Raw genomic sequence first — 24,865 nt, 5'->3', positions numbered from 1 at the left:
ATGACTGTTATCGACAGGGGAAAAGTAAGTAGGTTATTGCACAGTTTAGATTTTTGTGTTGTAGTCTACACTTCTAGCAATTAGCCTATATGATTATGTGGTAGCATAGCTGATTTTGAAATGTGCTGGATGAATGACCTTTTATTATGGATAGAGTAAGTACAATGCGGAATAATGGGTTAGTTTAATGGCATTATTGCAACAATTTCCTAAATATAAAAATACATTTTCTGGCGCATATTTTTTGTCAGCACTGTCCTGTCCAACAATCTCCTCCATCTTACTTCAGGCGTTACAGTAAGGCTATATGTGTGTCGCCCTTTCTTAAACTGATGTCCACAGGTGTTGTGTTTTCTGTGAAGTTAATTCAGGTTTTACGACAATTAGTTCAGAAGAATTCAGAAAATATTCAGTCAAGTTAATTTCCTCTTCAATACACCAACATCATTTATCATATGTGTAGCCGTCTTAAATGTTTGATCGATTTCTCACCGTAAATTCTAGGGTGTATTGTCGTGACGAACAGAAGAGGATGAGCATCAGGAGCAGGCTCGAGCCCTTCAAAATCACTGTCAGATCTGAAACCGCGCGCAAAGAGAGCCTCCTTCGCTTGCGTGTCATATTTCTCGATGACAGTGAGCATACTTTCGAAGTCGAGGTGAGACCAAAAGAGCAATTTAGAAAATTGAAACTGTGTCAGCCACTAATTACTGTTATAGTCATAAATAAACCAGTCAATCAATCTATACAGTCGAGATAAAGTTACTCATGATACAGTAGACCAACATTGCCAAAGCCTAGTCTGCTTGGGACAGATCTTAAATGGTGTGACAAGATGTACTTCTTGCCTCAGTTGCATGACAACAAAGGAGCTGCATTGTAAGGCCCCATTTTTTTATTGCAACTATTCTTCACCCCAAGCCATGGGGCTTTTTGTGCATCTTTGCATGAGTGGTGGGACAATAAGTGAATCAGATGGATAAAAGACTCAGCTCTCTCTTGAGTGGCTCAGAATTGAGTTGAAAGACTGACTGGAGGGTAAGAAGTCATTGGTCTGGATTTTAACTCAGTCTGACTGTCCTGGTTTCTGAATGGCCTTGGGGCGCTCAACATAAAGCTTAAACATTTCCCTGGCTACCTACATGTTCTCCTTTAAATCAGTCCATCTCTCAGACAGACGGCAAGGGATTGGTGAAATATTTTAATATAACAATTTAATTTGGAGACTAGTTATTCATAGGATTTATTTCACAATGTAAAACACTGCATGCTTTTGTATATGTAGCAAAAGGCCCTTGGAAATGACTTCTACAACAAAGTGTGTGGCCAGCTGAGACTTCTAGAGAAAGAATATTTTGGACTCGAGTTTCGTCACCAGTGCGGTACTTTTGTGAGTGACCATTCACATTCAAATGACTTTATGACTTTATGAATATATTAATCATAAATGTTAGTATATCCAGTTTGTTTGATTACCATGACAATTAATCCCTTTATTTGGCACTGCAGGTATGGCTGGAACTTCTAAAGCCTCTTGTAAAACAAGTTAAAAGTAAGTTTCAGGTAATCTCTACAATGTTTAAAGGAACCATATGTAAGATTGTGGTCAAAACAGGTACTACAATCACTTTCAAATTACTGTAGAGCGATGTATCCCCTTCCCCTCCACTCTGACTGGCAGAGCTGGCAACCCGAATGCCGAAACACTACTGACTTCGTGATAAGTAGATAGGTGGAGGGTGGCGCATCAGGCCAAAACACAATATGACAACATCAACATCAGTTGAGGGCTGCAACTTCACTTTTTAAATGACAATATCCTGGACTACTGTTGTCAGGAATATTAAGTATTTTAAATGAACATGATTTCTTAATGTCTAGTGACATATAAGGGCCATTTTATGAATAATTGAAATACATTTCTTACATACGGTTCCTTTAAGTGTTATTTCTGAACGTATATGTCTGAAGGGCCTTGTCGGGTGGTCATCACAAATGTTATTGTCCACAATGTGCTTTGTTGCATACACTATGGCATCTGTGACAATCACCTTCAAGAATATCGTAATACAGTTAAAACGTATCCAATCATAATCAAAGATATTAAAGAAATTCTGAATGAAAATGTCCTATTGAGTATACTGATAATAATTCCACTGCTGATATGGCCTGTAACATTGCCTGAACATGTGGAGACATTTCCTTTGTGCTGTTTGCCCTTGTGAGAAGATGCCCATAGGCTCCATATGTAACTCTATATGCCACATGTGCAGGGTCCGTCTACTGATAAAAATACAGTTTTTTTTCTTTTGTTGTAGACATCAGTGATCTCTCCTTTCGTTTCATTGTGAAGTTCTTTCCACCTGACCCAGGCCAACTTCAGAAGGAGCTCACCAGGTAAGCGGCCATCTTTTTTTTGCCCCATGCCACATCATGAGCCAGAACGTGGCGTAGCTTCATGACATGCTGTGGGTTCCGTCAGCGTGCGCTCGTAGCCAGGAATCTAAACCTGTTGCATAATGCAGATGCTCACCGTTACAAAATGACCAATCCTCTCTTAAAACAGGACTATAGTGCATAGTCTTGATGGCTAGTGGAAAAATAGGTGTATTTATCTGCTCTGTGTATCTGTTCTTATCTGTTCACATGGCCATGTACCGTCAGAATGACTTAGATGATTATGCCAGTTTGCCAACTTGTTAGGTATAAAACATACCCCAAAAAGTGGCAATTTGTGGTATAGTGATACTTAAGGGAGTTTCCAGTTGAATGACAAAATCATAATCCATATGCGCTGTAGCCACATTTCATACCAATGTGGTTCTTTTTTTGTAGGTACCTGTTTGCACTGCAGATCAAGCAGGATCTGTCCAATGGGAGTCTGACATGCAACGATAACAGCGCTGCTCTGCTTGTCTCCCATCTGCTACAAGGCGAGTAGAGGTATAACATGCAGTGTGTGCACACTGGTAAAGCTAAGTGGGTAACACATGGGGATATGAGTAATATAGTAATTCTGCAGCAAAATAGCCAAAGCATAATAATAAAGTTGTGTTATATATTAGCAATTTTCCATAGTAATTTGTACCTTACATAAAGCAAGAAAATGATATGCTTAAGTTAATATGATACGTAAAAACATTTCTCCAAACATGTTCTAAACTAGTCCCTTTCTTTGGTCATTTGTGAACGTGCAGCTGAGATTGGAGATTTCGTGGAGGAGCTGGACATGCAGCACCTGGAGGCTAAGAAGTATGTCCCCAACCAGGAGTGCCTCCAGAAAAAGATCCTGCGCTTCCACAAGAGACACAGGTGCCCAGTGCCCCAGTTTGATCTGCTTTGACTGGGCACAATGCCCTAGAGAGAAACAGAGAAAAATATGCGAATAAGCGAAGCTAAATATATTAAGAAAAACATTTTGTAGGCACTTTTATTAAAAAAAAAAAAAAAAAGAAACTACAGAGCTAAATCAAATATGTTTTTCACTACTTGAGCCCCATAAGGGAATAGGGTTGTCTCTTAGAATTGCTTATTTCCAACTCCTGCACCTGCAGGAATTTGTTATTTTAAAAAAAAGAGCTGTTTATGAGCTCAAACCAATTGCTCTGCACTTATAAGGATGGCTGCTAGCTTTTACAATAAAAGTTACAATCTCTATCAAGCAATTCTCAGCCTCTGCTTCAATGCAGTAGAGTTAAAGTCAGCCTGGTTTTATTTCCATAGAAGTGTCAGCACTAGGCACCGTTAAAAATGCTTTGGACAAGGACCTGGGCATGAGGAGTGAAGACAGTGTCCCCCCGTCATAACTCAGGCTGATGTGCTCTGCCGTCCTCACAGGGGTCAGACGCCAGCGGAGGCCGATGCCCAGCTGCTGGAGGTGGCACGCAAGCTGGACATGTACGGCATTCGGCCCCACGCCGCCAGCGACGGAGAGGGCACCAAGATCAATCTGGCTGTCACGCACTCCGGAGTTCTAGTTTTCCAGGTGTCCGCCTCAGGTCACACCTACAGTAGGCCTATTTAAAGCAGCGTCAACCAGAGGAAGAGAATGCAGCCTCTGTGCCTATGCACACACTGTGGCAGGTTCATATGGGCAATCAGTAATTCATAAGGGCCAAATTAATTACTGATTGCACATATCTTTAAGGGGCGCACACCATAAAGGCCAACACCACCTGGTCTTTATATGGCAGCAAATTAACATGTCAACTTCTTAAATGACATGTCAGGTAGGACATTAGCAGGACCCCTTGGTGGGTGAGTGGGTAGGGGGGCTGTGTTATTCTCTACCATAAGTTTAGGCAGTGTACGAGTGCCTAGATAACTTTATGATGACTTTGGAAATTTGAACAATCACATTATTTGTAAAGAGGATCAGGCAGGGGATCTGTCAGGAAATCTCTCTGTGTTGCTTCTTCTTCTTCCTCTTCTTCTCCTTCGAGTGTGTCTAACCTCACTGTGAGTCTGGACGTAGAAATGGCTACAAATCCCATTACTGAATCCAGTTAGTGTTTGGCACGGACTCCATTCAAGCTGTATTTCTGGCACAGAGGTGTGAGTGTGACCTTTTTTTAACTGTCTCCAGGGAAACCGGAAAATAAACACCTTCAGCTGGGCCAAAATCCGCAAACTGAGCTTCAAAAGGAAGCACTTTCTGATCAAACTTCATGCTAAAATAGTGGTGAGTACATTAAAGCAAGTATATTTTTTGTGATGTTTGTACAGTCTCAATTGATAAAATGTTTCAACATGTTACAGTATTTAGATATTTTATAGGATTATTTAAACAGTAATGTGTATAGCATTTACCTGCTCCAGTTGAAACAATAATGGGAACAGCCTTGATCTGAATTTTTTTTTTTTATGTGCGTGTATGTGTGAGTGTGTGTGTATGTGTGTGTGTGTGCATGTGTGTGTATATGTGTGTGTGTGTATATGTGTGTGTGTGTGTGTGCATGCAATGCCCATGTGACCTGCAGCCTTCCCATAAGGACACCCTAGAGTTTGCGATGGCCAGTCGTGACGTGTGTAAGGCCTTCTGGAAGATGTGTGTGGAGTGCCATGCTTTCTTCCGTCTGTCTGAGGAGCCCAAGACAAGGCACAAGTCTCTCATCTACAGCAAGGGCTCATGTTTCAGATACAGGTCAGGACTGCAGGCCATGTCTAATATAATAATAAAACTGTGTCATATTCAGATACTTTTTTATCTCGGTCAAGTTGTACTACACTGATGATATTTTATATGTGCATGCCCTGTCTAGAGTTTTTTTCCGTTGGTGTAAATGTCACTCCTTGACTTTTTCTCATCGATACATCTTCAGCGCTGCTTTGAAGTAAACAATATGTTTTAAACATACCGGTACCTCTCAAAGTTTATGGTTTATGGGAAACAGTTTATGGTTCTCTTAAAAAAAAAAAAACATGATAACTGTCTGCAATATTGAGGTATTTCAAACCCACATAGCCAGGGAGCATGTGTGGTCAGTTTAAGGGCAGTCCGTTAGCAAATGCATTGGAAGTGCACGACTAATGTAATGAAACAATATTTTATAGTAAGCACTAAGCAGTTGTGCAGCCTGCAGTGCCCTCCGGTTATCGGTCAGCTGTGATGCCAGTTGTGTCCAATCTGAAGTCCTGTTGTTGCTCCTCTGATGCCAGTTGTGTCCAATCTGAAGTCCTGTTGTTGCTCCTCTGATGCCAGTTGTGTCCAATCTGAAGTCCTGTTGTTGCTCCTCAGTGGTCGAACCCAGAGACAGCTGCTGGACTGTGTAAAGAGGGGAGAGAGGAAAAACCTTCCTTTTGAGAGGTATGTGTGTGTGTGTGTGTGTGTGTGGGATGGGGAATCAAACAGTGATTTTTGAAACCTTTTTTTTTAAATATTTAACTGATGTGCATTACTGTGCATTATGCTTTGTGCTTCCTGAGCTGTGTTTTCACCATACAGGAAGTACTGTAAGGTGCACTATGACACCCGGCAATGCAGATCCTCCCCTGATCTCCTCACAGACGTCTCCAAACAGGTATCCTCTCCAACTTCAGTTTGGTATATCAGTGTGATGACACACAGTACTTCTTGGTATAGAAATCAACAGACCCCAGGCTGAGAAATGGACAAAATATGGTAAAAGGGGCTTTACCAGTAATTTCACAGCCATATGATTGTTAATGAAATTTCGTCCATCTGCAGAATGTCAGGTAAACAAAAGCGAGGGGCTTTTTGCGAAGGCTGGCCATATTTTCAAACAGCTGGTGCCATCCTTCCCCGGATTTTTCCAGGAACTAATCCACAATATGACTACACAGCCACACCTTTGGCCAGGGGCCAGAAACTCGATTTGATGCTCCCTCCACCAATGCGACATGGCAAATTCAATCTGTGAAACAGCCTCTCTCTCTCTTTCTCTTTATCTCTCTCTGCCCTTCAGTCCGCTGTTCCTCCTCCGTGTGCCTCTTTCGCTTGCACAGCACAGCCCGGCCTGGTCCATCACTCTCTGCATCACCTCCATTCTCCTAATTGGCCTTCGCGCGTCGCACTCCACTGCCAACGGGGTTATTTATTGTCACAAGCTTTCGACACCAACACAAACATTTACCATGTACACGCCCCCCGCCCCCCCCCCCCCCCCCCCCTCTTCACACACACACACACACACACACACACATACACACACATGCAGAAACACATAAACAAACACACACACACACACACACACACACACACACACACACACACACACATGCAGAAACACACACACACACACACACACACACACACACACACACACACACACTCCTCGACTGCACTGTGTCCACTCTGCTAACAGAGTCTACTCTCGTTAAAGACTTTAGTAAGGCGTTACGAGGCGTCGTTATCGCTCGGCCTGTGCTCGGCGGGCAGATTAGACCGAGGTTGTGCTTTTAATGATCACTCCCTCCCATAAACCCCTCTGCGGCCTGTCAAGCAGCAAGCCTTTTAAAACAGGAACCAGTTCTCCAGCGGTTTTAAATGGAATATGACTAAACGGCAAAGTCACTTAACATTGACACACGCTGTCATATGTGCTTGTGGTCTCCACAAGGCAGCATCACCAGGTCCATTTGCCCGTGCATGCTCGTGAAATGGTGGCTTAAAAGCAGCGTTGGGTAACGATTCCCAGAGTCCACTTCCTCTTTGAAGTCTTTGTAATGCATTAGGCAAGAGTGACGTGGGTAGACTGTGAATGTCATCATACAGTAGGCTACCAAGATACATGTGTTTTGAGTCACTGCAGTACACATTATAGCATATGTAGTGGTTTACCTTATGAGCTGCATAAATAATATTTCATCTTTTTTGCTTTATAGACAGATCATCATGGTTATTAAAATATAAAAAATGTAATTGAAAATACCTGGACAGAGCATATTTTCTCAGCACGATGAGGGGATTTGAAATATTAAAAAAAAAAAACTTTGGATGCCATAATGCATGATTCCAGATGTGTTCAACTAAAAAAACATTATAACTAGAACATTACTCAGTGTGATGCCCTAGCTGTGCAGTCTCTGTTTTCCTGGCAGAATTGCATTGTGGGTGATTGAGTGTACCTCTCTCTGTCCTGCAGGTGTATGAGCAGTCCTGTGGCTTCCCCCACGCGGGCTGCGCCCAGAGCGCCATGCGGAGCCAGTCCGCCACGGAGGTCCTGCTCTCCGCGGACCTGGACCGTCCCCCGACCCGGACTGCCGACCCCTCCCTCTTCGCCCAGTCCCGCTCGTCATCCTTCTCCGGCGTCGAGAGCACGTCTGCGTCCACGGCCGCGTCTGCATCTGCCGCCCTGCCCCCCGGCATGGGCATGCTCCCTGGCATGGGCACGTTCCCACTGCGCTGGCAGGGGCAGGAGTGCCTGGGCCGCCACCACCACCGAGGCTGGGGCCCTGACGGCGGGGTCCCTCAAAGGGGCCGTCTACTGGGCAACACGCAGCAGCTGGTGCTGCTCTACCCCAACCCCCACAGCCACCCCCACGCCTGCCTGGGGCTGCCCCCGATGCTGCCTGTCCTGCCCCTGCCCCTGCCCGCCCAGGCGGCCTTCTGTCTGGAGCACGTGCCCTGCGTGCTGCCTCTGCCCCCTAGCTCCTGCCACCATATCCACCATCACCACCATCACCACCACCATCATCTCCACCCGCCGGCACCTGCGCACTCCCTGATAGCCGCCACCGACGACGTCATCCGCTCCTCCAGTTTCTCCAACGCCGGCACGCTCTCCCCCGCCAGGCGACAGCGGTGCGCTGGGGCCGCAGCGGGGTTCGCCCCAGCTTTCGGCTTGCCATCGGGGCTGTTTGCGGTGACCGGCTGCGGCGGCAGTCCCGGCAGGGGACGTGGACGTGGACGCGCCGGCAGTGGCGGCGGCTGCGGCAGCAGAAGCGGCGGAGGTGGCGGACGTCTGGAGTTCCCCCGCGAGGAGCTGGGCCACTTCAGCGACGACTCCAGCTACCAGTCGGGCCTGCCGCGGCGCTCCTGGAGCCAGTCCGACATGAAGCTCCTGCGCCAGCCCGCGCCGGCCGCCGAGTTCCGGCCCCTGGGCCACTACCCGCACCTGTCCCGCCGGCAGGGCCCCGTGCGGCCCACCCACCTGCCCCTGCGCTCGTCCTCCGGCCCTGAGCGCCCCGCCTCCGTGTGCTTGCTGGGAGCTGGAGGTAGAGGTGGCGGTGGCAGCCACGCTGAGCTTAGCCTCAGCGACTCGGACTCGGAGGTGATGTGCCCGTTCTACTGCCCGGCACTGGCAGCTCTGGGCCCGGCGGGACCGTTGGCACGCATGCGCATCTCCTCAGGGAGCCTGCAGCTGGACGAGGAGGAGGAGGAGGATTCGGCCAGGGTGAGGGAAGCAGAGGGGGCGGGGGCAGGGGCCAAACAGAAAGCTTGAAGGGCAGGTCTGAGATGTCTCCTGTTGGAGCAAGGCTCAAGAGTACTCGAGCACAGTCAAGTCAGCGTGAAGATGAGTTTATTGTGATGAAATCCCTAAGACACTGGTTTTGTTCGACTGGATACTGGTCACCTCAGCCAACTCTCGGGCCAGGTCATGGCAGATGTTCCTGGGCTGTGATCTGTTGTGAAGATGCTCCTTTCTGAGAACACGGAGATGTTAAGTGTTAAGTTCAGATGCTATTTGCATTGCACTGGGTTATCTTGATTTTGCTACTCAGATACCTCAGTAAATATTGTATTTGTTCATTAATTGTACATGTCTGAATTGGTAAGTGTGTAGTTTGTCTGTAGGAATATGAACTCGTTGGGAATAACATTTGTCTGATTGAAGTCAAGGCTTCTGCAGGTTATCCAGCGGGGATAACATCCAGGCTGTGCTTGTGCAAATAGATATAAAAGATTAGTTTCAAAAAGACTAATTTACAGAGCTGATTTTTGGTGCAGTGTACACAAAAAGTCTGACTAAATTTTACAGTAGGAGAAAATTGTCTAAGAGTTCACAAGTATATTACAATGCTCTCTTTATCTTGAAGATGAATAATTCTAAGGTTACTCAGAACAGAACATTTCCACTAGATATCATTGTTTTATAACGGTTATGATTAAATTATCTTTATATAATGAAATAAAAATGTGTAAATTGTTCTTTGGAGAGAACAGTTTTTCCCCCCCAATAAAGGTCTTTTCCAGGGGCCAGTGCACCAAGAAGAAAACATAATGTAACTGTAGAAACCAGATTCAGAGTATCTCTCTGATAATTTATGCACAAAGTCATATGTGAGCTATAATTTTTGCATTAAGCATATTGTGGCCAAATCCCAAATCAATGATTTCAGTGGACTGGTCATAGGAATGCTTTTCAAGTGTGTAATGATGTGAGAAACATGGGACATGGGAGACCTGCAGAGTACAAGAGAGGTAAGTGTGACAACTTCATAATTTACATTTTTATTTTCAAACCAAACTAAAAAGCTCTTTGTAACAGTTGAAGCAAAAACAACCAAACAAAAAAAGCCTATTGATACAGCTTTGCCAGATCCTTGTGCAGCAATTTCATTTAATATTTACTATATAAAAGCTCTGATAAAGAAAATGTACAAAACTTCAGCATCAATGAGTTGTACTAAAGAAATATAAAAATATTATACCAAACATCGGATTGCTCAAACCCTCCAGCCACTCTGGCAACGTTACGGATGCCTGTTAAAGCATTTTGAAGATACAATGACCATTACAAATATATCGAGTGGAACGATAAATATTTAGGCACTATGGGGTGTTAATGTCGGCATTTTTTTCTCCTTGCCAACAAGTTCCTCATCACCATCACCACCCAACCACAGATGGCACCCTTTAGTTTTTGAGCTTGGCGGAACAGTCCCTTCTCGAAAGACTTCTGATGTTAAAAAAAAAATACATAAAATAAAAATAAAAACATTGCCCCAACACATCCAAACTATAACTACACAACTACAACCTGTGTACCAAACTTACTATATACCCCAAACTAGAGCTATATATGCACTTCTGCTTAAGCGTGTCCAATCTCCTTTTGGTTCCTTTACTGCAGTGTCTTGTACAACGTCGCACAACTGGCCAGACAAAGGACACTCCCCCCGAGATCTACTCGAAGAGCGGGGGAATGTCTGGAATCTGATTTTTTTAAGTATAAAATAACCCCACCCGCAAAAAGTGTACGCAGTGCATATTTCCTTCAGAAGTACAGTATATCTCCCATGACTCCCGGAGAGAAGAGAAACTAAAGAGAGAGGGGGGGGGGGGACAATGGCGTGAGAGGAGGAGGCAACATAGTCATCATAGAGTTCCATCAATGCACTTCTGCACAATTACAAAGAACAGAAAACAAAAAAAGAATTTTAAGAATTAAAACAAACATTTACACTAGTCTCCCACTGTCCACATCCAGCTGATGTGTTTAAGTCTGCAAAGGTCTGTATTTCTGGTTGGTTTACTGTGGATACATGTGAGACAACCTTAGCTATTAAATACTTAAATATTGTTGAATAAGTTGTCACCTGCAACTTTGCACTCAATGTACTGTAATTAGTTTTGGATTGACCAGTAACCAAACCTATGATTATGTTCTACATTTCTATTTACCAAGGCATTAATTAAGCGTGCTCTATTACATGATAGATTCAGGCATCAAGGCCTGTGAATGACTTAAGATTTATGCATTTTCTAATACTCAATTCAGACATTAACCTAAACACCTTTTGCACAGCAAAATATCACCCTTCTATTAAGACATCTATTATCAATGATCTTGTGACAATATAAAGGAAAAATAAAAATAAAAGAAACGAAATAAAAGAAATACATCTGATGAAAAATCACTGATTATTTTGCCCCCTCTCAGTGTTGGATTGCTTGCCTTTGTGTGTGTGTGTGGTGTTGTTTGTGTGTGTGTGTCTGTGAGGTATGTCATCCATATTGTCTGATGATATGCATGTCTCCCATACAGCAGTTGTGTAATGCTACAAGTAACCGTGTGTAAAGGGGTGGGGGGCTGCTACAGTCAAACAGACAATAACTAATCTCTCTCAATTTACATATACACCTGTGGCCCTAAATATACATTAGGGCCAAAGAAAAAGAAAGATAAGCTATTTGTGGAATAAAAACCTACTGGATGCTCCTTATGCTATGCAAACCTTTTCCTGTGATGTGTACTGTACTGGAAAAGCATCCCATGAGTTCAGTTAAACTATAAAACAGGATATGTCTTCCGTATGATTTACAGGGAAACAAAATATATTATTGTAACACTACAATATAAAAAGTTATAGTAATTAGACCATTATACATGCTGACATCTTGGAAAATAATTCCCTATTCTTGTTAAACCCTATTTTATGTAATTAAAACGGTCTTAAGAGCTGACTCTTAACTCCCAGTATCTTTTGTCAACAAGTGACTTAAACAACAGAGGAAAAAGAGAAAAGTGAAAACAAAAGATAAATACATGTCCAAAAAAAAAGCATATCTTTGGGAGAGAAAAACTGAATTCCTTTTGGTAGTATGGTGGTGAGCCGTGTCCTTTTCCTATGAGAGCTCAGAGGGAAGACGGGGTTCTGATATGACGGGGCGCAGGATCAGGAGGGAGACACTGCAGCATCCTCTTCCGGCCTCCTCACCGTGAGTGCAGCACGTGCACATGTGGAGAGTGAGTGTGTGTGAGTGTGTTCTCCATGTGGCCTGTGTGTGATCAAAGTGTGTTTGTGTGTGTGTGTGTGTGTGTCTGTGATCATGAGATCTAAGTGTGTGTATTTATTTATGTGTGTGTGTGTGTGTGTGTGAGAGAGTATCTGTATAGTAAAACCATCTGCACATTGCATTAACTCACAGAGAACCTACAGGGTAAGACAGACAGAAAGACAGATCAGGATATTTGCTGTCTAAGCGAGCTACCTGTAGAGACATCAAGAGTGATATTTGGGTCAGCATGCTATTTGGGCTGGGGAACAGCAAAAAGATCCCCCCCCCCCATCTAGAATGGCCCCTCCACTCATGATCCACTGAGCGTCCAGCCCCTCACCTCTTCACCCTCTCCAGGATGTGGTTGACCATCTTGTCTGTGAGCCCTGGGCACATGTCCTCCGCAGCCTGCAGGCTCCTCTCCAGCTCCTCCAGCACCCCAGGCCTGTGCTGGAGCTTCAGCTGTAGCACGCACATGTGCACACACGCAGACACACACGCACAGACACGCAGACACACACACACGCACGCGCACACACACACACACAGACACAAACATACATGCAGACACAAACACACACACATTGTTACAATTAAATACTACTTATACACATGTACTTGATGTAACTAACCAGCGTTCATCATTACTCTGTAAGGTTGGGTTATTGTGTTGTTTTACCTCAGCTAAAACTCGGCTCACTGTCCCATTGGTCACTTTCTTGTCCGGTTTCTTCTTGCGGACGGTGGTGAATGACCATTCTGGCTGGGAGGAGTCATTCTCCTTGTTGCTGGACTCCCTGGTAACATGGACAGAGACCATGAGGAGAGTTCAGTGTGAAGCTTGATGGTTGGTGGACACAGTCCCATGGTGTACGTGCCCCATAAATCACTTGGTAGCAACGTCAGGGCCATCGTAGTAATGGTCCATTGTAGTAATGCTTGTTACTGTATGACTATGCTTTCTAAACCCACCCTAGACTTTAAATATATATATACACATACATACAGAATATATATATATATATTCTGTATGTATACATACATACATACATACAGAAACTTCATAGAAGAAAAATGTGCAGTATGGGATATGATACAAAGACTACGGATTCAAATATTTATGTGCATCTGGATCCATAAAATGGCTTTTGCACAGGCAGTTGCTGGGATTAACCACCAGCTCAAACCCTGAGCTCCCATCTCACGTGTGTTAGGGCCCTGTGATGGAAACACTCACGAGTCGGAATCTGAGCTGGAGTCTCCGTCGCTGTGTCCTTCTGCCTTCCAGCGCTTCAGCCGGTCAATCAGCTCCGTGAGGTAGGACGTCTTCTTGGCGTTCTTCATTACGAACTTGTGCTTCAGGAGCTCTTTGGCAGTGGGTCTCTGCAGACGAGAGAGAGAGAGAGAGAGAGAGAGAGAGAGAGAGAGAGAGAGAGAGAGAGAGAGAGAGAGAGAGAGAGAGAGAGAGAGAGAGAGAGAGAAAGAGAGACTTCAGGAGTAAGAAAGACTGGTGGTGGCCAATGCACATTCAACCTACAAATCTGGTACACCACAGCATACTTAGCCCTACAGTATCCCACACATACAGTGACACACATATGGACACACCACTCTAGAGTCTTTTTACATCAATAGAATAAAGCTCAGAAAAGACTGTGAGCTAAGCCAAGGGGTCTTGGGATTTGCATCAATCACAAGGCATCAATGCATAACAAGAAACATTACTGTAGGATTTGTGGCTAATCATCTACACCAGTAATGAAATCTTCATAGCTGCATACTTACAAATGCAGGGTCTTTGTTCAAACACAGGTCCACAAACTCCTTGAAGGTCTTGGAGAACTCGCCGTTGAGGGTGGGTGGGGTGTTCTTGGGAATGTGGAAGAGGACGCGCATGGGGTGCATGTCCGAGTTGGGGGGCTCGCCCTTGGCCAGCTCGATGGCTGTGATGCCCAGAGACCAGATGTCAGCCTGGGAGGAGGTGGGGGGGGGGGCAGAGGTGTTGACAAAGGGGTTACACTCAGAAACAGTGCATAGATAGATAGATAGATAGATAGATAGATTCTTTATTGATCCCTAGGGGAAATTCAAGAAGAGCTACTTGACGTGCTGCCACTCTCGTCGGCGCCGGAACCGGAAGTCACCTAACACAACACAACATAACATACAGTACTCTCCAGAATTATTGCCACCTTTGCTACTTTGACTCACTCCACTGTTTTTTCTATGGAGTTTAGATCAGGGGACTGAAATGGCAATGTCTGAAGCTTGATTTTGTATTCAGCAAACCATATGTGTTTTGATCTGGACATTTGTTTTGGTTCATTGAACTGATGAATGATCCAATCATAACCAACTTTTAGTGTCTTGGCAGAGATTGATAGATTCTTTGAAAATGTTCAGGTTTTTCTTGGTGTTCATGAAACCATGCACCTTAATTAGGTTCTCAAGGCCTTTGGGAATAAAAACAGCCCCACAATAGCACAGCCCCTCCACCATAATTCTCATTAGGTATGGGGTTCTTTTCAGTATAGTCATTCTTCTATGTATGCCAAACACACCTAAAGTGTTTCTAGCCAAAGAGCGCAATTTTCATTTCATCTGACAATAGACCACACTTCCAGACAAAGTCACTGTACCATTCAGTAACTCCTGCTGTTTACATTGGTAATTAAATGACTGGACAGGCTTTTACCTGGCATGCTCTCTAAATAATCTATTAGCAGTGAGGTCACTTTTGAAGATTTTTTAGGGGACTTGGTGACCCCAAGATGATACCTTTGTCTGTAACTCTCCAACCGTGGTTCTTATGGACTTCTTTGCCTATCTTACCATCCTCCATACTGTACGTGGGGGCAAGATAACCATGGGTCCTTGTCCAAGCATATTTGTCACATTTCCAGATGATTAGAAGTACCTAGTTGTCATAGACATTCTCTGACTTACAAATGTCAACACACTTTCTTTTTATTTAAATTTAGTGTATTCTCTTGTCTTTCCGATGAAAAATGGCTAAAGGATTTAGTTTCTGTGTGACTTTATATTCATACTATAGTGAAAAAGAAATTCATGAACTACTTCTGAAAGTCCACAGACACACTCTGATTAACTTAAATAAATTGAAATTAGATAGGAAAATGCTTCTGTTAGGTTTTGTTTATAAGATTTTTCAGGGGTGCCAATAATTGTGAGCAACGTGTTTTAGTTAAAAATATTTATTTCTTTATGAGATTTTCCTTTTTCTCAAAATAAATTTTCTTCCCTTCAAGGTTGTATTTTTCCTAATTTTTTTTCATTGTAAGATTACAATAAATCACCAACAGATTATTTTTTATACCGGTTTTAGTCAACTTTAGCAGAGGCCAATAATTCTGGAGGGGTACTGTATAACATAACATAAAACATCACAACAAATAACAGGAGTCTGTTATTCATAATGCAGTCAATGACAATGCGTATAGGTGAAAGATCCTATCTAGAGTGTGAGCAGAATATATAAACTAGAAGCAAGTATGCTGGAACAGTTGGATGGAATACAGGACAATACACTATGACACAGTATTTGTAAGGTAGTATGTCAAAGAAGGCATCTAGACAATAAGGAAGGGCCACTGACTGCCACCCTGCATAACCAGGTGTGGTAGACAGGAGCTTAGCATCACCTGTAACAGGTGAGATACATGGCATCACACTAACTGCTTATTTAGTCACATTACACAAAGTCTGCTGCGTCATGTTTGCATTAAACAGACCTTCACAGGAATCTGCTTTGCATAGCTTGAGGATACCACGGTATTTTAGGAGCAAAGCTTGGCCGTCTCCCTTAACCACACTTGGAATTTGCCACAGTCTGACATAGTTTCCGTCAGCAGGCTTCACCTTAAGATCAGGGAGAACCCAAAAAGGGTTTGGTTCTTAAAGTATTAAGCATCTGGTTTGCCAGTTTTTGCAAAGACCAAACCAAAACAAACAACAATAATCTAATCCCCGTCAATGTCTCAGTAGCAGACAGTCATATGAACACCTGACCTTAGGTGAACCCGTCACTCCTTGTTCACTGCCCCAGTAAGATTAAAAACGACATGCTTACCTTTGAATCATAGGCAGACTGCTGGATGACCTCAGGAGCCATCCAAAACGGGGTGCCCACAAACGTCTCGCGCTTGATCTGAGTGTCTGTCAGCTGCCCTGCCACCCCGAAATCAGCCAGTTTCACCTCGCCAGACTCGGACAGCAGGACATTGGCCGCTGGAACAAAATCACACACACGCAGATCTTCATTTATGCTGCAGCCATGGTAAACATGAAAACCTACCCAAACATGGGCCTCTCTGGTGGCAGTGGTAACAGCCAAAACATCCTGGATACTGCAAATTACCGTTACTGATTACAATTACTGATGCTGTGAGTGTGACTTTCTGTGTGCAGGGCAGTTTTATTCCCATGATGTGAATGTCTGGATAAAATTAATCAGGATACAATCAGCCCGTAACAACCATGGCCGTCCAGAAAAAAATTTCAATGTAGGCCATCAAGTTAATTCTATTGCACAAAAAACAAGTCAGGCGAATAACAATGCTGAAAGAATGTCACGGCGATGTTATTGTACTAATTAAGGAGCTAGGTGAAAGAAGCTTTTAAACAACCAAACAGCTTAGTGTAACAACATAGCCTATGCTATTAGACAGCTTAGAGTCAACTGCTGTATTTGGCCAAAAATACCCCAAGTATGTGCATTACTTTGTGCGCAAGTAATGAGGCACAATGTAAGGCTGTTTCCACAGCCAGTAGCCTAGTCTACCAAAAACACAGGGAGCATGCATTCAGTCATACAGAAACAGGAAGCTACAGGGTGTGACAGATCAAGTAGGCTGTCAAACTGACCCCAGTAAATTGTTAAGTCTTAATTTCAACTAAATAGTTTAAATGACTAAATTATTGAAATTATTAAATAAATGCTAAATCATTTTAATTTGTTTGGGTTTTTTTTTGAAGAAATATATGAATGCAGGCTATTCACTATGACTGATTACACATGGTGGCAAAAGGAAAGGGATAAATCCTTATAATGGATAAAATGAACAAAATTACTGCTCAATATAACAAGTCATTTCACACGTTGGGACAGACCAACTGCCTGGACTGCTCCTCCCTCACTACTCACCGAGTCATATGGACTCCATTTTGTTTATCTAGTAGGGTGGTGCCATGGGTGAGGATAATTATTAGACGAAACTACTGTAATGATGACAGACAAAAACATGCGCTGGCCTACACCATCCGGTTTATTTACAGTGCCAGTGAGGGACAAGTCTCATACACTGCGAGGCACCACAAATACAACAGCACTCAAATTTGGGTGGCCCTGCAGTTTGTAGCTGAAGACGTGAAGATGAAATGTATGACGGGAATCGTAAAAACAACCACAGCTTAGTGAAGCACAAACGTCTGCCACACCAACCGCCACATGACAGCTCAAAAACACAAGGCTGCTCCAAATTGCATCAAATAAAAAACTCAAACTTACAAACGCAGACTATTACAGCATGAAGCGTGTACACACGTGCACACACATGCACACACGTACACACACACCTTTGATGTCTCTATGGATCTTCTTCTCTGAGTGTAGGTAGTCCAAACCTTTGAGAACTTCCTTTAACATGGTGGCTATTTGGATCTCATCAAAAGGACCTGCTCGCAGCTGCAAACACACACACAGCATTTACCATGGGAAGAGGTTCCTGAAGAGGAGAGACTTATATCTGTATGTGCTTGCCTCCCCCAAAAAAGAGCATTTGCAGCAACACATCAGCTATAGTGAAAGCACTATGGTGCAACAGGAAACCACAACAGTATCATGTATGATCTTCATGCCTTCCATATAACCTCTGGATGTAGCACACTGTAAACAGTAGTGGTTTTACTTTTAGTTTGCCTTTCCTGATAGCTAACCCACTTAACCTGTTAACATATCATTGAGCAAACAACCTCAGACTCATACACTCATGCAGAATTACACATTTTCTGTCCACATGAAGTGAAAATATATTAGTTGTGGTTTTACTGTATCTAAAGTATATTTCAGTGTGTGGTCGCATATTCCATTCTGTCAGATGCCAACACTTCACTAAGCACCTGACACATCAGATGTTAAACAGCTGTGCTTATGTCTGAGGAAGTTTTCCTTTATCTAACCTTTAGGATAAGGACGGATGTCCACCTAGGAACAACATGGCTTTGAAATTGGTGTAGTCTAGATCTGAAAACTGGGTTTCTTCAACCATTCCTCAAACAACTAATGGTTTAATTTTTCACACTTAAAACAGTTTCTCCAATTGAGCTGACCACCAGAGACCTGGGCTGGTGTAATGTATGAGGCGATATCTAAGCGGTTCTATTAGCCTAATTATCTCTTTAGGCCTAAATGTTAAGACTGCCACAGATAGACTGATAAATGAAACATTAATGAGCTGAGCACACACTCTCTCTTACACACACACACACAGATGGTTTTCACACCGGCTCTTACCAGGTCTAGCGCTGATCCACCACCCAGATACTCCATGATAATCCATAGCTTGCTACCCTGTGAAGGCAGATGGACAGAGGGTTACTCTTCAGAAAGCTGAAAATGATTCATTTAAAGGAACTGTATGTAAGAAATGTATTTCAATTCATCATAAAATGGCCCTGATATGTCACTAGACATTAAGAAATCACGTTCATTTAAAATACTTATATCACTGACAACAGTAGTCCGGCCAGGATATTGTCATTTAAAAAGTGAAGTTGCAGCCCTCAACTTATGTTGATGTTGTCATATTGTGTTTTGGCCTGATGCTCCACCCTCCACCTATCTACTAATCACAAAGTCAGTAGTGTTTCGGCATCCGGGTTGCCAACTTTGCCAGATACACCGCTCTACAGTAATTTGAAAGTGATTGTAGTACCAGTTTTGACCACAATCTTACATATGGTTCCTTTAAAAGAAACAAGTCTGCATACTGATTTGCATCTAAGTGCAAAGAGACATTTCTATATAGACATTTGCTTTTAAAAAGGAACTTATTGTGGGGTCAGGAGGGGCGTGGGAATCGCAGTGGACAAGGACGCTCGGTCTTTAAATCAAACATTGCTATGAGATCCTCACACTGCAGGCTGGGAGGAATTAGCAGCAGCAGCAACAGCCGCAGCAGGGGCTAGGAAAGGCCTTCACGGGCAGCACAGAAGTGGCTGAACCTGACTGCCAGTGCAAACAGCACACTTGTCAGGGCCCTGGCAGAATTCACCAGGGTTAGTCACATCCCTGCGCCCTTCTGGAAATACTGGTATAGTGACATAGCAGAAGGACGTGGCAAAAGAGCCACCTCTACTCATAATGTCTGGATTATGCTGGAGGAGATGCAACGGGCCATCTTTTGAACTACCCTTTAGCAGCACTATGGAGTTTTGGTCTAAAACTAGCAAGCTAGCTACCGAAAAGACATTCAAAACCTTGCAACCACCACCCACAGGCTTACTGGCACTGCTAGAAGCTTGCTAACATTCTAATGGGCGGCTTTCGGCGATATAGTCAGAAGTGTCGGGCTGCATTTTTTGCAGTGTGTTCCTACCCAGAACACAGAACTGCATAATGCGCATCTTGAATGGCTGGTGAGAATGACACATGCATTTATGTCTTTTTTTTTTTTTTTGGTAAATTAGTCAGTGTCAAGACCATAATCTTCTGCATGATTCTTGATAGATTCAGCTTTAGCTTGTAGACATTTCTTTTTGTAATTTAAAGGGTCACTTTAAGTCTCTCTTTAAGCATAACATAACATTTGCATAATGCCTCCCAATCTCTCAAGACAAGCCCTTTTCTAAAGGGCTTCAAATACACTCAAAGGCCACATTAGGTAAACCTTGCTAGTACCGAGTTGGACCCCCTGTTGCCTTCAGAACGACATTAATTCTTCATAGCATATTCAACAACATGCTGAGAACATTCCTCAGATTTTGATATATATTCACATTACAGCATCATGCATCAGACTAGTCAGCTGCACATACATGATAACACAAATCTGTTTCACCACATCCCAAAGGATTGGGGATCTCTATTGGATGAGACCTGAGGTGCGTTCAAATTTGGCGAACAGTGGCGAACGTTTGTAGCTAGGTTTTCTCTGGACAGTTACATTTGAATGATTTGGTGTAAACATTCCATTGTAACTGTAACTTTTCTCCCAGCCCACGTCCAGCTCCACTGTATGTTCGCGGAGAACTACCTCCGAGTGTTCGCAAACGCTCGTCAAAAACTCAAGGCAAACAGAAACCTGTTTGCAAGCGTTCACCTATGTTTTTGCGAATTTGAACGCACCTCTGGTGACTGTGGAGGCCATTTGAGTACAGTGAACTCATTGTCATGTCCAAGAGACCAGTTTCAGATGATTCGAGCTTTGTGATATGGCGCGTTATCCTGCTGGAAGCAGCCATCAGAAAATGGGTACACTGTGGTCATAAAGGGATGCACGTGGTCAGCAACAATACTCAATTAGTATGAAGAGGCCCAAAGTGTGCCAAAAGATCGCCCACATCATCAACATCCTGAACCGTTGATACAAGGCAGGATGTATCTATGTTGTTTTCGCCAAATTCTGACCCCACCATCCTAAGGTCATTTGTAGCAGATATCGGTGAGCCGCACAAATTGTAGTCTCAATTGCAGCCTGCCATTTTATTGGCTGATTAGATATCTGCATTTATGAGCTGTAGAACAGTTGTATCTAATAAAGTGGTCGATAGCAAAACTCCCTGATCCCTCTACAGACATGGGGATTACAACAACGTTAAAAAGCCACAGGAAGTTTAAGTACAAAGTGGGTCTTCCAACTCCAATGCAGCACTGTACCTTCAGGTAGGAGCCGTAGTACTTGGTGACGTGCGGGCTGTCGCACTGACTGAGTACAGTGATCTCCTGCTGGATGTCCTCGATCTCGTCCTCGGCCTCCTCCAGGTCGATGGTCTTGATGGCCACCACGTTCTGGGTGCGGTGGTCGATGCCCTTGAACACCTCGCCGAAGGAGCCCTTCCCGATGCGCTCCAGCTTGGTGAACAGCTCCTCGGGGTCGACCCGGCTGTTCTGTGAAAGGGAAGAGGGGGATTATGGGAAGGCTCAGAGCGGGAGACACTGGTATAGATCAACTATTTATATCTAACAGGTGCAGGATATATGGCAGATAATTGGCTTTTGGCATACTAAGATAATAAAAAACATAATAATAATAATAGATTGTATTGCATGTGGGCAATGTGCAGCTCTTTTGTTATGTTGGCAACAGAGAAAGAAGGCCATTGTGTTTGAACAAGTGTGTGTGTGTGTGTGTGTATTCAATGATTATCTCTTGGCAGGCAGGTTACAGCAGGTGTGAAGGACATGTAACAGACCATAACTGAGGACCGCTGCAGAGAATTTCCTAAACACTCTGCTAATTATTAAAAGACCTCCTTGCACAAAGCCGTCATTGTTGCTAAATGTTCATCATAACACAGCTAATCAAATGCCTGGCTTCTTACTAGAAGGCATGCACAGGGAAAAAATGGTTTTCCAAAATCTAAGTATAACCCAGACAACACAGCAAACAGTGTGGCTTCAAATAAGCCTTCAGTGTCAACATTCAGTGCCTAAAGAACTAGAAAGCAAAGACATTCTGTCCTTTTATTTGGAAGGAATTCTAGCCCAGGCCATGATGAAGTTCGACTACCAATCCCAACCCCCACTCCTCCTCCCATTCCAACACCTGGCAACCCTCACAGGCCCACTGTTACCAGGCAGCCACCTGGTGCCCTGTTATCATATCACCACAACAACAAGGAACCAGCTCACTGGCCTGCCACTCCCTCCAGCTGCTGTGGTTACCATCTTGTCAACGCAGACCTGGGATCAGAGCTCGACTGCTGCTCGCTAGCCATACTGAAGCCTCAGCGCTGACCACACAAATAATTAGCCAGTCTTCAGATCAACTGTAAGTAATGACACTTTAAGAGGCTACATTGAAGGCCTTTTTCTGTTGCCAACGAGCAATGCACAGCAGGGCATACGGATGTTGTGGTGAAATGCCAGCCAATGCTGGTAAGTGGCAATGGCTAAAAGTCTGTTAAAACTTCCCCCGAGCGAGCCAAGGCTTGAATCATTTTTTCTATGGCAATGACTGGCTGCATCCTGCTTCACTGATCATGCAGAAGCTTGTTCTTCTGATAAACAAAAAAAGGGGGAAGGGGGAGCAATGAAGCTTGTAAATTTGTCTTGCCGGCCAGTCAATCAACACATTTGTTAATAAACTTGATGCAACAAGTGTAATTTCAGTGGACACAAGCCCTCTAGCCGGTTTTGTTTTCTTTCTTGTTCTGTTGCTTCAGCATGTCAACAGAGAAGCAATGGTCTGCTCATATGGGTATAGCGCACTGCAGCAGGCAACACGTTGACACAGAACTGGTGATCGATCAAACACTCAGTCACTCACACACACAGAGAGACGTCAGAGAGGGGTTTCCAGTTTCACTGTGGCAGCTGACACTAGGTGCGAGCTAGACTCAGGTGTTAGCCAAGTTATCAAAGGAAGTGAGTGTAAAGAATACTTCCTCCATGACCACACCCTGACTGTGTGGGGCGAGAGAGAGAGAGAGAGAGAGAGAGAGAGAGGTGTCTGGGCTGTGCCTCAGTCTGTCAGTCGCTAGCCTACCATACCATTACATCTGCCAGTACTGCACTTGTCACACAAACTCAGACTTTGGACCAGATGAAGCGAACAGGCTAACCATTACTCTCAGACCTTAAGGGTTGTAGAAAATTAGCCAAGATGTGCCAGCCTCTGGTTGATATGACCTCTGGGAAAACTATACAAACAAGATTTTTTTTTTTTAAAGAGAAAGAGAGAAAAGCAACATGCTCAACAAGAACTGGCTTGGCATAATACGGCCCACATCCCGTCGTTCTTGAGTTCTCAGACTTGAACTCCATATGGCTTTGCCCACTTCAAAGTACAGCGCTGATAAAATAAGGCTTGGTTATTTTCGTATCATGCTTTTCCTCAAACGAGATTCAAGGGTAGGAGCAGGAACTCCCATGCCATATGAGAACTGTTTTAAACTGTATTAGCGCATTATGTGTGCAGTAGCAGAACTCTCAGAATAACATATTTTCATTAATTACATCCATATCTTCGTCCGACACGGCAGAAACATGCCTTTGAGTCCCTCGATTAAGGATTTAGCCTAAACAGCCTGACGGCACCTTAGCCCGTGACGTCAGGAAAAGGACTGGATCGGTCCTGCAACAGCACATTAGGAACTTCCCATGCCGACTACAGTGGACTGTTTGCTAAATCGACCCTGTGATACCACAGGGCGTTTCACAAGTTGACCACATTACTTACAACATAGCGTTGAGTGTTTATAGTTAGTTACACTGACCACAACTAGCAAAAATGCTTGGTCTCTGCCTGTTCCCACGTTAACATGCAGATGTCTATCAGAAACTTTGGGTGTTACGTTATGTTTGGACCAGGAATAGCTCGACTGTCTATTTCTGAGCCAGTGAAATGATAAGGAGCACCCCATGAATCCTGAAATGGAACCATAGGACGTGTAAAAATAGATCCAAGAGTTAACCATGCTATCTTGGGGCTTTGGACCACAGAGACTTGCCAGATCTCTATAACAGCTGTACAACAGACAGTGGGACCATGTACACAAAGTTAACATACTTGACTTGACTTTTACGACCGCATAGTAACTTCAGCTAACGTTACCCTCGTTAAACCCATCGTAACTGACGTTAAAGTGAACTAACCCAACAACAATCACCCCAGTAAGTACATTACACGGAAAAAGTCAGCATGTACACAACGCTTCTTCTCCTGTTTCAGGTCATTGTGATAATTACAAATACCACAGGCACTGTATGATATGCTTAATATGTGTCGAGCTGGTGTTGATAACAGCAAGTCGGAGGCCTTCTCACTACCTTACCTGCATTCCAGGGACTTGCACGGCTACCGGTGACTGGGCCATGTTTTGCGTCCAAACAACTGAACCAAACAGCTAACGGCAACTATCAGAATCAAACTATGACGACGTCAACTTATAAAATGAAGTCTTAACTAAAAATATATACGTATATTGGACTAAATAGGCGTAAAATGTACGTATGTGATACAGGTTAGCACCTTGACTACCTAGCCAGCTGCATAGGTAGCCGGCCAGCTAGCTAGCTATTTAACCAAAGCACGCTTTCAAACTTGCTTGCCGGAGTATTTTTCCATGTCTTCGGTATCGACGAAGCCCACTATTGAATACTGGGTACACGTAGAACAGTTAAAAGTTCTGTTACATACTTCTTCGGATCGACAGAGCAAGTTTACGAAACTTTCATGAGTAAGACACAGACGCCATGCTCAACCTGCGCTGACTGCAAAGTTGTTTTCAGCCTACTTGGGTGGAGCCGAATACAGCGAACAGGCCGACAACGCTTGCGTCATTGGTGCCTACTGCACAAAGATATGGTAGGCCCCCTAACTAATGATTCTTGAGTTTACCAAATCGCATTGTTGCGCTTTTGTATTATTTTAATAAAAAAAAATCAAAGAATACAGAATAAATATATTCACTGCTCATGTATAATTGTTTTAACAGATA

The 24,865-nt window shown here is 43.7% G+C and overlaps 2 protein-coding genes across 2 annotated transcripts; one reads left to right on the top strand and one right to left on the bottom strand.

The window, feature by feature from the left end:
- Positions 1-8,925, top strand: LOC143112592 (FERM domain-containing protein 7-like). The gene is made up of 13 exons (XM_076274880.1): positions 1-24; positions 527-658; positions 1,286-1,390; positions 1,510-1,552; positions 2,319-2,397; positions 2,836-2,933; positions 3,198-3,312; positions 3,838-3,985; positions 4,586-4,681; positions 4,980-5,143; positions 5,738-5,806; positions 5,945-6,020; positions 7,605-8,925. Exons 1-13 carry the CDS (start codon positions 1-3, stop codon positions 8,901-8,903), a joined length of 2,448 nt encoding a protein of 815 aa, XP_076130995.1. The 3' UTR covers positions 8,904-8,925.
- A 972-nt stretch (positions 8,926-9,897) lies between these two features.
- Positions 9,898-24,624, bottom strand: stk26 (serine/threonine protein kinase 26). The gene is made up of 10 exons (XM_076273759.1): positions 24,200-24,624; positions 21,081-21,311; positions 18,717-18,773; positions 17,780-17,888; positions 16,275-16,432; positions 13,970-14,155; positions 13,422-13,567; positions 12,864-12,981; positions 12,525-12,646; positions 9,898-12,339 (listed from the first exon to the last, which is right to left on the bottom strand). The coding sequence occupies exons 1-10, from the start codon at positions 24,239-24,241 to the stop codon at positions 12,324-12,326; spliced, it is 1,185 nt and encodes a 394-aa protein (XP_076129874.1). The 5' UTR covers positions 24,242-24,624; the 3' UTR covers positions 9,898-12,323.
- Between the last annotated feature and the right edge of the window lie 241 nt (positions 24,625-24,865).

This window comes from Alosa pseudoharengus, unplaced genomic scaffold (assembly GCF_046254945.1).
Source record: "Alosa pseudoharengus isolate Yale_2024_CS ecotype anadromous, Long Island Sound unplaced genomic scaffold, YU_APseudo_1.1 YU_APseudo_1.1_scf_8, whole genome shotgun sequence".
NCBI classification, from domain to species: domain Eukaryota; kingdom Metazoa; phylum Chordata; class Actinopteri; order Clupeiformes; family Clupeidae; genus Alosa; species Alosa pseudoharengus.
Note: the sequence above shows the minus strand (reverse complement) of the source record. Positions and strands in the feature narration are given on the sequence as shown.

Coding starts and splice junctions, on each gene's coding strand:
- stk26 (XM_076273759.1), bottom strand. CDS start 24,241: ATGGCCCAGTCACCGGTAGCCGTGCAAGTCCCTGGAATGCAG. Junction 16,433..17,779: donor GATCCATAGAGACATCAAAG/GTGTGTGTGTAC, acceptor ATTTTGTTCCAG/CGGCCAATGTCCTGCTGTCC. Junction 14,156..16,274: donor AGTCTGCCTATGATTCAAAG/GTAAGCATGTCG, acceptor ACCTCCTCCCAG/GCTGACATCTGGTCTCTGGG.
- LOC143112592 (XM_076274880.1), top strand. CDS start 1: ATGACTGTTATCGACAGGGGAAAA. Junction 3,313..3,837: donor CGCTTCCACAAGAGACACAG/GTGCCCAGTGCC, acceptor CCGTCCTCACAG/GGGTCAGACGCCAGCGGAGG. Junction 5,807..5,944: donor AAAAACCTTCCTTTTGAGAG/GTATGTGTGTGT, acceptor TTCACCATACAG/GAAGTACTGTAAGGTGCACT.